At 27.2% G+C, this 12,737-nt stretch overlaps 1 protein-coding gene across 1 annotated transcript; it reads left to right on the plus strand.

Annotated features, from left to right (window-relative positions):
- The first annotated feature begins 225 nt into the window (after positions 1–225).
- LOC105830715 (set1/Ash2 histone methyltransferase complex subunit ASH2) lies at positions 226–12,443 on the plus strand. The gene is made up of 11 exons (XM_012670220.3): positions 226–367; positions 1,170–1,316; positions 2,470–2,648; positions 3,382–3,554; positions 4,394–4,568; positions 5,530–5,738; positions 6,758–6,935; positions 7,765–7,909; positions 8,779–8,914; positions 11,393–11,644; positions 12,216–12,443. Exons 1-11 carry the CDS (start codon positions 345–347, stop codon positions 12,318–12,320), a joined length of 1,722 nt encoding a protein of 573 aa, XP_012525674.1. The 5' UTR covers positions 226–344; the 3' UTR covers positions 12,321–12,443.
- Positions 12,444–12,737: the final 294 nt, after the last annotated feature.

Raw genomic sequence — 12,737 nt, forward strand, 5'->3', positions numbered from 1 at the left:
ATGTCTGAAAGACGTCTTAAAAAGCAGTCTTTATGTCGTCTTTAGGACGTCTTTTAACATGTCTGAAAGACAACTTAAAAATTCGTCTTTAAGACGTCTTTTGGTAATGCCTTAAAGTGTCATGGAAGAAGACGTACCTTCAAAATTAACATGCATGTGTGTGGGATTAAAATTCACCCTGTATTATCTTTAAAGATTTAGCGGATGATGATAAGGCAACGATTGCTTTTATCGACATGAATTTATCGACAAATAGGTAGAGTAACGGAGTAAATGACAATCTGACAATTAGAGAATTATAAGATTTTGCGAGTTTGTGCAAACGTGAAGTAATCTACGAAACAATGGCAGAAGACAAAAGTGACAGGTAGTAAATATTTATCATCAATATTATCACGTCTTATATATCTCTTTATTTATATGTTTGTGCCCGGTTTACATTTGTCTTTTATGAGTAAGGTACTGTGTATTGTAAATTGAGGTTATATTCTCTAGTTTAATTGTTGACAAACAATTGAAAGAAGAATCAAAATTTGGAATTAAAAAATTTTTAAATAGAAGATTTATATATGTGAAAAAATTAATAATTTTATTAAATATTAGATATTAATAATCCAAGGAACTAAAAATTTAAGAACTATTACCAATTACGATATTTTGATATTATATACAATTATTGATACATTGAGAAATTAAAATAAAATTTATGCTTTAAAATCTAATCTAATTCTAAAATCTTCTCTACAAATTTAAGTTAAAATAAATTTAGGGATTAAATTTAAAGAACTTATGACAATTGTATTTATAAGGATTTAATAAAAAGTATTGAAAATTTAAAAAATGTGTACATGGTTATAGAATTAGAATTATTATTATTGATTATGACATTTACTTATGATAAATAATTAAAAATCTTTAGCAATTCAAAGATCCTTAATGATTAATAATTTTATTGAGGTAAAATTAATGTTTAAAAATTTGTATAGAAATGTAAATAAATTAAAGTAAAATTTTACAGAAGCTTAAATTTAAAGAATTAAAGGTAGAGGTTGAAAAATTTATAAAAATTTAAACTCTAAAGAAATATAATTGTATTTATGATTGTGTAGAATTAAAATTATTATAACCCATATATAGAATTACAATAAAAAAATTATTTTAAATAACAGTCCAAGTGATAAACCGGAACAAACGGAGGCTGCCGAGGAAAAGAAAATGAAGGGTGATGATAAGATCAAGCCAAAATCTAAACAGGATGAAGCAGCAGAGAAAACCAGCGCACAGAGTAACAATAATGAAAGCGGCAATTGCTATTGGTGATTATTAAAAATGTTTCTTACTGGATAAATCTAATTTTCATGAAATTGTTTATCCTTGAAAATCATGGATTTTTTTTTATTGATATTGGGAAGGAGGGGGGAATTTTGAAATTTTACTTTTAAATTTAAATTATCTTTTTTTCTGACAAAATTGTTTCTTTTCATTTGTTCTTAATAACGCAAAATCGATTAGCAATAGAGTAAAAAAGAGGGTAAGATAACAACTTTAAGATTTGTTGATTTTTCCTAATTTCTGTGATGATATAAAAATAATAATCTATTTTTTTGTCTCATTAAAGTTTTATGTATACACTATAAAAATTGAAAATTGTTAGTTGAATTAAAATTTTTTTAAATTTAAACTTTCTAAGAACGTGTAAATCTCGTCAATTTGGTTTCCTATGTGGCTAAGATGGCAAAGAGTCAAAATGAGTTAAAAATGTACTTTTTATATAAACAAAAAATTTATTATATTAAACTTATATTATTCTGATATTACAAGAATAGAAAGTAGTTGATAAAGAGTAAGATATAAACATATAGATATATAACAAAAAATGTTTATCTGATGTAAAAGAATAAAATAAAAAAACAAAAAAATTATTAATTAAAGAAAATTAGAAACAAAATTATATATCACAATTAGACAATTTTTATATTAGCCATTTTTGTGGACAAATTGAAATCAAACCACAACAGATGATTTACTATTATCTAAAGCTTTTACTGAGCTCAACTCGTCTGTTATCAGTTTAGAGAAATTAGCAATTCATTATCTTACTCATTTTATTCTTTCTTCTAAATGTGCTACCATTACGATGTACACTTACACATCCATGTATATTTTCCTGTGACTCGTGAGTTTGGTTTATGTTATTTCATTCAAGTACTTTTTCAAATTTAATATTGAAAACTAAATGATACATCTTTGTGATTATTTAATTAAAGAACATTAAACGATATAATAAAATAAATTTATTCAATGCTAAGTTAAAAAGACTCTTTAATATTATTGATAATTTTAAATAAAATTCCTGGAAAATATGGAAATTCTCAGAGAATTCTATTAGCAAATTTAAGTAAATTCTATTATCTGTAGTAACTCTTGCTAACGATCTTCCAGTTGTTTTATGGTGAATCTACTTTACAGCGGCAAGGAGAGAAATCTCAACATTGTGGAACTACTTTGCGCTAGCTGTTCTCGCTGGTTTCACGAATCTTGCATCGGATATCAACTGGGCAAACTTGTGCCGTTCATGATGAACTATGTCTTTGTGTGTAAAAACTGCTCGCCAACTGGATTAGAAAGCTTTAAGAAGAACCAGGCGCGTAAGTATAGACAGTAGCAAACTTTAATTTATAGAGTCATTGCATTAGTCAATAAACAAATAAGAACGATGTGTATTTTGAGATCTAGTGAGTACATAAAAAAGAAAAAAATTAACTGAAACCACTCAATGCTAATAGCCATTTTTTTTTAAATTCTAAATATTAGATGTTATTTTTAAAAAATTAAAATAGTTTTGATTAAAAAAATAAAAATAAAACAAAAATATAAATATAATAAATAACCGATCAGCTTCAATTAATGGTCGAGGAGTAAAAGGTTAGTGTACACATTTTTTTTTTAAGAGAAAAAATACATTTTTCTAACAAATATACATATTTAATTAATTATATTTTATTATTTAAGGTATTTTAAGTATGTGTAAAATAAGATACACGTTTTTCTTGTATATTTAATATAATTATAAGTAAAAGAGTAAAATTATTTATGTATAAAGAGTAAAATTATTTATGTATACGCTCAGATGATTTAAAAATTAATACAAAAATTAAAGAACTAATAAGCCACGTTAAAAAATAATATTTTAATCAAATTAATATATAAAATGAGATTTAAAATTTCTTAATTAATATTTTAATATTTCAAAGTCTTAATATTTTAATATTGTTTGTAAGTATAATTATTTATTTTTTGTAGCAATTGGTACAATGACTTTATGATAAGATTCAATATTGAGTTATCTGTTATAATGCTATTGTTGATGTGGCTTTACAGCATTTCCTCAGATGTGTGTGACAGCAATCGCAAACCTACTGCAGATGTGCCAAAAGGACAACGAGCAGAAGACTTTTTTTCACAAGGATAAAGACATCATACCATTCATCGATTGTCATTGGGAGAGTATGACCACGATGCCTCGGAGAGCTACTCAGTCCTGGCATGCTACGGTATCTAATTGAGAGGGGAGCATGTGCGCATCTAGATGGGTCAAAACAAGACTTAACTTTGTGAATTTTTTTGTGGAAAACGGAAAAGGATAGAGATGTTGTGTTTATTTCGTGGCAAAAGATAATATTTTTCTCCATATTTATAACATTTAAATTTTATTTAAAAAATAATATAAAATGATGTTGTTATTCAAATTATCTTAAATCATGTTTTTAAAATCAGCGTTTATACTACTACTCTCACAAAACTCATCAAAAACCAAAATGGCATAAGCTTCACAAAGTTGACACACAGATTTAGTACTTGACGAAGTAATTTTTCGAAATATATTTGAATAAAATGACAGCTGATCAAATAATAACAAAATCAACATAATTTTTCACTATAAATTTTATTCGTGTTATTAGATGCAATAAAAAACTAAGCATTATTTAAAAATCCTGGATTTTATTTAGAAAAAATATGTACTGCAAATCGTATTACAAAAGGCTGTTATCTGATTCACGCTCAAAGCACTATTGATATTGTTTCATCTTTATCGTTCTATGTTAATGAATAAAAATACAATGACATCAATAACGCTTTAAACGTGAATCAAACTTTAGGACAAGTCAATCGGTCAGGTTGTCTTCAAAATATAACGATGTCACAATTTTGAAAATATCATTTAAACAATGATGCTATATAATTTCTTAATGAAATTTAAATAAAGAAAAGAAAGAGTTTTACATTTATTTAAACATGACTCCTTCTCTTTTGATTTCAACAGAATTGTAACAATAAATTGCGAATTCCATAATTATTGTCTTATCTTTGACGAATATTTTGTCTTTCCTAGATCCACAGAGCGTTACTTAAAGATATTGGGACGCTGTTTACGATGGATGAGAGTACGTCTGAGGGTCAACTGTTTGGACTGGCAAGCTCTGAACTCACATCAATTAAACCGAATTACGAAGCAATGATCAAAAATGGTCACCTCCGTGCAACAGAGATGGGCATACAGCACGTCGGTACGTATCTACCACTTTTAAATTATTATCATTATTATCAATTTTTTACATTAAAACATTTTTAGATTTATTAAAGATTTTATTTTAATTTAATACCAAATTAACTTTTTTAATACTAAAAATTAAAAATTTGAAGAAAGCTAGCACTTTACAAAATTTTTGCTTATAAAATAATTGATTCTCCATGTCGTTTCTCATTCAAGATCGAGAAATATACGTGCAAAAATTTGAAATCGCTCCTAATATCTTAATCCTTACATATTTTGCAGGTTGCAGCATATACGTTATTTTATTTTCTTTTATTTTAAATTATATATAAAAACATGTTAGTTTCTAGTTTATTTATAATATATAAAATATTTTACTTTTATATGTGTGTGTGTGTGTGTGTGTGTGTGTGTGTGTGTGTGTGTGTGTGTGTGTGTGTAATGTTCTAATCTTACGTGTGTTGGAGTACAAAAATTGAACTTATGTAATTTGTGTGAAATTTTCAATTAAATTCCTATTTTTCTCATTTTTTTCTAAACAAAATAATGTAACTGGAATGAGTTTTGGTCATAGCTACATATATGTGGATCTGTCAGTCCTTATCTTATCACAAACGCAATCACCAACTCGCTATCAGGAAACTATTCAAGTTTGAATCATGATGGAGAAATCGAGTAGATGTCTCAATAAACTTTGTTCTAAGACATCTCTTTATAAATCCGCAACATTATTCTCGATATCAACAGTCATCTCGCTTATATATCGTTATCTATACAAAAAATTTATCACTGTGAAAATGAATCAGTTCCTCTTAAGTTTAGGGAATAATTAATTATCGAGTCTGTAACCATTCTAAAACATTGAAAAGAAGAACGGTAACTAAAAAGATGGGAAAGGAGGATTAAGAGCGATATTGGCAAAAAATATTGAGTAAATCAAATAATATATTAAAATATCGTAATGGAACGTTCAGTGCCACTTAGTGGAGGATTGCGAGGTCGTAACGCCAAGCGAAAGCTCCCAGGTGAATCTGCGGGCACGGGTTCTGGAAAAAAGGGTAGAGGATCCGACATGACTACTCCCAAGCTACCGGCTCATGGTTATCCACTTGAGCATCCTTTCAACAAGGACGGTTACAGATACATCTTGGCAGAGCCAGATCCTCACGCACCTTTCCGACAGGTATATTTTTTTCTTATCTATATCAACGGTTTTCTTAATAATTCGTGTGTGTGTGTGTAAAGGAAAGAAAATTATGCTTAAAAATTACAGACAAGATGAAATTTTCATTAAATAAAGTTTTAAAAATTAATAAAGAAATTTTTTGGAGAAAAGCAATGATAAATTTTTTCTTTTCTTCCGCAATTGTAATGGAAGTAATCAAGAACCTTTGATTGCAAAGGTTGTATATATTCGCAGTAACAGGCGGGAGAAGATTTAAGGAGCATGATATCTCTTAAAAGAAATATCTATTTACACATAGATAAAAAAGTAAGATGATTATAAAATAACGCATTAGAAATGTTTAAATGTTAACGTACTTTAGGCACTTTACATGAACATTAATTTAATTCACCGTTATAAAGTAAAAAACAACAAATAGTTTTTTATAGTTGCACTGTTACCCAACTGATGCAATAAGTTAGAATGAAAACAAATATACTTACTTTAATTTATTACACCAATTCAACAAAGCAATCATAAAGGAACACATCCAAAATTTCGATAAAAGCTTTATTTTTTAAATTGTAATATTTAAATATTTACGTGCTTTAAGCACTTTTTGGAATATATCTAAATATTTATAATTAATATAAATATATCTAAATATTTATAAATAATTAAAAAATAAATTTCTTAATCGTATTTTGTTATTCTTAATTTTCTTATTTTATTATCTAAAATTGCTTTATTTTTTGTTTTTTAATACTTTGTATATCTAAAATTAAGAGCTTTGTTCAAAAGTTTAAAATAATTAAATTTTCCCGTTTAACATTTTTTATATTAATTAATACACAAGAAGTAAATTTGAAGTATGTCATATAATTGGAGTATATTTATATTTTATTTTATTGAAAATTTTCAAAGAGAAATAACTGTTTCTACGTGTTACAGTTAAAGGATTAAGATTTTTAATCTGAATTAATAAAGATGTTTTACAAACGGAGTTTTCTAAATTTCTTAAATATTTTGATTTCAAGGAATTCGATGAAAGCAGCGATTGGGCTGGTAAACCTATACCCGGATGGCTCTATCGCGCTCTTAGTCCGAGTACGGTTTTGCTTGCATTACATGATCGTGCGCCGCAACTTAAAGTGGCCGAGGACAGACTGGCGGTTACTGGAGAAAAAGGATATTGTATGATAAGAGCTACACATAGTACGTTGTCTTTCGATTTGTTGAAACAGTAATGTTCTTTTTTATTTTTCTAAGGATTGAATATTGAATTTTGTTAGCAATTACGTATTCGTATCATATTTATGTATATTTTTATAAAATTTAATTATAAAAATCTTTAACTGTATAAATATTTAATAATTATATAAATGTATAAATAACTGATATCACACACAAGTATGAGTATACAGTCGAAAATATACTGAATATAATTTTTCAATAACCTGATTTATTTGAAAAAATTGATTTAATAATATAATAGTGATATTATTTTACTACACACACACACACACACACACACACACACACACACACACACACACACGCGCGCACGCACGCACGCACGCACGCACACGCACGCACGCACACGCACACACATCCCGGCTGAAATACTTTTCACAATAAATTCTTTATGTTTTTGGAGAGAGGAGATCTTATAGAGCTTCTTAGCATTAATACTATTAAATAGCTTGTTAATTTAATATGTATTACACATTCCGCCTACATATAAAGGTGGTATTTCAAGACCGACGAAATTAACGCGCAATTTGTAGAAATTTTATGGTGAAAATTCACACAAAATTATTATTAGGCATCACAAAACCCGCTGCAGATGAATATAGACAATTCTATTTTTATATGTGACATTTTTATCGGACTATTAATATTTTTTTTATTGTTTGCAATTTCTGTTCTTTTACGACATTTGCATTTTATTTATTTCTATATTTCATGCATCTGAAATATCTATTGTAATCGATTAGTGATGATTTGTATAGACGATCTAATTATATTTATCAACATATTATAGGTGTAAGCAGAGGTAATTGGTACTGGGAGGCTACGATCGAAGAGATGCCGGAGGGATCTGCAACAAGACTCGGATGGGGACAGGAATATGCAAACTTACAAGCTCCGCTTGGCTACGACAAGTTTGGTTACTCATGGAGATCCAGGTATTATGTATACATGTATATATATGTATATACATGTATTGTATATGCATATATATACACAAACAAACACACACATATAAAATCATAATTACATATTATAACATATTCTTAAAATTCTTATTAATCCATTAATTTCATTTTGTTTCTTGTTTTGAAATATTTAATTTGTAAAACGCATAGCAATTGATTTGTTGGAAAACATCAGTTTATTGGAATAACTCTTCTATTATATTTTTCATATAAAATAAGAAATCATAATTTTTCTTCAAGCTTTTAAATTACTTATTCTTTTAAGGGTGTATTGGACATACAATCTTAGACAAAAGTGCATGAAATTTGAAATACTTAAATATCTATGCCTAACGCATAGTAAATCTAGATGTAAGAAACTTGAACGGTAGTTGGAGTCTTATTTTTGCTCTTACAAAGGTATTTTTTACGAATTTGCGATTTTTTTCACTTACAAGTTTAAACTTTTGACAGTGAAAATGCACAATTATCTCAAGTTATATTTTATTTCTTTAAAACGGTGTAATGAAGACAATTGAAATTTGGCAGATATTTTCATCTATTCATATTCTAGATGTACAAAAAAATTCAAAACTGGTACTATTTCTTCTATATTTTTTTAGTTGTTTCATCCGTCAAAATCGTCTTTTTCCGTAAGATAGAAAAGGATACCATGTATAATCAGTGAAAATTAAAATAGTTATAACTCAGCAACCGTTTAGTGGATGCGTTTTCAATTTTTTGTAGTACATTAGGGAAACTAAAAGAACAATTTCACAAATTTTTCGTAACTTTGTACCATTTTGAACTTCAGTCCTTTAAGGATACATCCTTAAAAAAAGGTAATAAATTTTTTATAGAAAAGGAACACGGTTTCACGAAAGCCGCGGCAAACATTATAATGATGGTTATGGTGAGGGTGACACCTTGGGTTTCCTCATAGTTCTTCCGGACACACATGACGCATCACATATTCCGAATACTTATAAAGACAGGGTGAGTACAGTAAGTCATTTGAAAAATTAAAATTAAATTAAATAATTTCAAATATATGTACGTATAAAATACATGTATGTACTCATCTTTTAATTTATATAGTATTTTTTTAAGCAGTCAAAAAATATTTTATACAATCAAAATATATATTTTTCTATATTTACTGATATTTACTTGTTTCATATTAGTCTCATATAGAATTTATTAGTAATCAAAAGTTCTAACTTGATTCTACTTATTATATTGATTAACTTTTTGAATACAATTACAACAAATAAAATTTACATTTGTTTTTATTAATTGTTATTATTATTGTTTTTATGTAAATATGTAAAATGAATAATTTTATTGAATATTTTGTATATTTTTTATATTGGCAGAATTTCATTTTTTTACATTGCGATTTGAAACCACAAAAAAATCACGTGAAATGGATGCGTCTGAAATGGATCTGCATAGTCTTGAGAGACTAGTGTATGTACATATATGTGTATGTATGTGTATGTAGAGTTAATGAGTTAATATTTTCTTAAATTCAATTAAATTGAACTTATAAAATTAGGCTGAACTTCCGAACACGCTCATGCTCCGATTTAGTTCAAATTTTGAGAATAGATTCCCTTTAGATAAAGAAAATATGCGGGAAGAATTTTTGGCGACTCAAAGATTTTTTATGTCGATAAGTAGGAAATCGATAATTTTGAAATATCTAAATAGATGAGTCTACAATATATTAAAAATAATGGATATTGAAAAATTAACAAGACTCCTATGCAAAGTAGGGCGTATCATGAATCACAAGCAAAAGCATCACAGGATATGTAGTTTTGACGTGTAAAACTTTACTATTCGCATTGTTTATAAGTTGTCTTCCATTTCTATAGTACTGCATCCTTTTCCCTCTCGTTTTCTACATAATGCTTGTTAGTTAATTAACGAACGATATAAATAACACTTATTGTCAATATAATAAAACTAAACTAAACTAAACAATAAACTAATAGCGAATTTGGATACTTGCACTAGTGCGCATTGAATGCGAACTTCTCCAGTGCTACATATTCGGATTGCCTAGTGCAATCAGATTGGTGTATAAGATAATAAAAAATATATATTGTAATTAATTATAACATACATAATATTTATGTTTTGCTATAAAGAAAATTTTTGAGTCACCAAAAATCCTTCTGGCATATTTTCTCTACTTAGAAGAAAATTTTTTTAAAAATTTGAACTAAATTGGACCATGAACGTTTTCGGAAGTACAATCTAATATTCATTTAGTCACATTAAAAATTTTATTTAAAAACTCTAAAGACAGCTAGAAAACTAATTTAGTTAAAAATTATGTTAAAATTAAGAATTAATTTTTGTAAAAGCATTATTTATATTAAATTAGAAAGTCATTTTTTAAATTTAAATTGCTCAAAACAATTATAATCCTCAAATCATTTTTAATCCTCAAATAAATTTAATATTTTATTTGTAAATTAAATTATATAACAACAAATACTTTTTTGTTGGAAATCTACTTAAAAAACTTTGTACACAAATAAATTTTTAACTTAGAAAAAAATTAATAAGTTAAAATTTATTTAAAAAAAAAATTAATGTTACAATACAAACTATTTTAACCTTACCTAGTACTGTAAGGTTAATCTGACCCCACCAAATTCAATGTTTACTAATTATATTATTGGAAATTCAGGAAAATCGTGAAAATTTTTTTACACTAAAAATCAAATTTTAATTAAAATTATTTTATCTTAAAGTAAAATGTTTGAAAGATAATATGCAATTTTTTAAAAATAACTAAAATTAAAGTTACATACAAATAATTAATCAAAATAAACTTATTTAAAATTAACTAAGTTAAAGTTATAAACTTTTAAGTTTATAATTTTTTAAAATATTACTCAAACCTTTGTACACACATACATGCGTGCGCACGTGCATACACGCACGCACGCACGCACGCACGCACGCACACACACACACACCCACACACACACACACACACACACACACACACACACACACACACACACACACACACACACACACACACACACACACACACGTACACACCATAGAGCTTGTATTAATGGAGGGGCTATTGCTATATGCCGGAGTCCGCGCGGGGAGAATCGACAGAGATATGAATATATTCTGATATATTCTGTTTCTTTTCGTGTTGGACATCCCCACCACTCCGTTTTCTAAAAGGAAAGAAGTCTTTGAGTATATACTCAAAGAAAGAAGTGCACATACGAGCGGTACATACATACATGCATATCTATATGTGCGTGTGTAGATTCGAAATTATATAAAAGCGTATGAAGAACTTAATTATTTTAACAATATATCTACATATAAATATTATATATGATTATATTATTATGTTGTATTATTACGATGTTCGTATGATTTTGTTATTAAAATGTTTTGCATGTAATTAAATTTTTTTTTGCGCATTAGCCTTTAGTAAAGTTCAAGAGCCACTTGTATTACGAAGAAAAGGATCAAGTACAGGAAGCTCTAAAAGCTCTACGGCCTTTAGAAGGCAGCAAAATTATATATTACAAAAACGGAGTCAACCAAGGCAATGCTTTCATGGATATCAATAAAGGTGCTTATTATCCAGGGATTTCACTCTACAAGAGTGCGATGGTGTCTGTGAATTTTGGGCCAAATTTTAAATATCCTCCAATGGATGTTACATTTAGAGGCGTAAGTAAGCTCGCAATTTCTTATTGCTTTCTTAGCAAGTCAACAATGTTGATTTACAATCGTAAACCAACTTTTTTATATAAGGCGTAATAGAATGTATAAAATTTTCAAATTATGTCGATTTAAAAGTTAACTTTGCTTATTCAAGATATGCACGATATTTTACGAATCTCTTGTATTAATCATTTAATTTAAAATTATACAAAGATACAGCAATTTTCTGGTTAGTTTTGTATAATAAAACTTTAAATTTAACACATTTTACATGTCCCAAACAATTCGTACAAAATAATTAATACATAAAATTAACATATATTTCATTCACTTATAATTTACATTTTAAAATATTTTTACATTATTTTATTTATAAATAAATTGTATTATTTTAACATTTAGAAATGTTGAATATCAATTTGACACAAAATATTCAAATAACAAGTTACATTATGTTAAATTGATACTTGAATATATTAAAAATTTAACACAAAAATGTTAACAAGAATAAATTTTAGTACAAATAATACAAATGTTAATTCTTGTTAGTATTAACGATGTTACACAATGATCATAGATGTACGAGAAGGCAGAAGAGGCAATAGCCGAGCAGTCAATGGCAGACATACTTTATCTTACTGAGAACGAGGGCAAATTAAGGTTGGACACATTCGTATTGTGACATTAGTGCATCTTTTTATTTTTGTCATTTTCGTTTTACATTATGAAGTTACAATTGCAAGAATTGGCACAACAATATATACATATATATACGTGGCCTATTTAAAGCAAAAAAGAAAATAAACTATAAGAAATTTTTTTACTTGTATATGAAGAAGTAAAATAATTGAAGAGAAAAAAAATAAATCTGCACAATTTGTTTCTTCATGTCAAATTTGTATTGTGTCCTTTATTGTATTGTTGAACCAATACACTGCAATTAAAGGATTTAAAGATTGAGATAATTTAAATATCTTTTGAGCAAATGGACGTTAAAGTTAAGATTCGTGAAATAACAATCAGTTTGCTGATTTCTTAAATCTTACTGGTTTTTCTAATTTACGATATAAATGTTTTCTAACTTTATTCTGGTCTACAC

The sequence above is a fragment of the Monomorium pharaonis genome, chromosome 5 (assembly GCF_013373865.1).
Source record: "Monomorium pharaonis isolate MP-MQ-018 chromosome 5, ASM1337386v2, whole genome shotgun sequence".
NCBI classification, from domain to species: domain Eukaryota; kingdom Metazoa; phylum Arthropoda; class Insecta; order Hymenoptera; family Formicidae; genus Monomorium; species Monomorium pharaonis.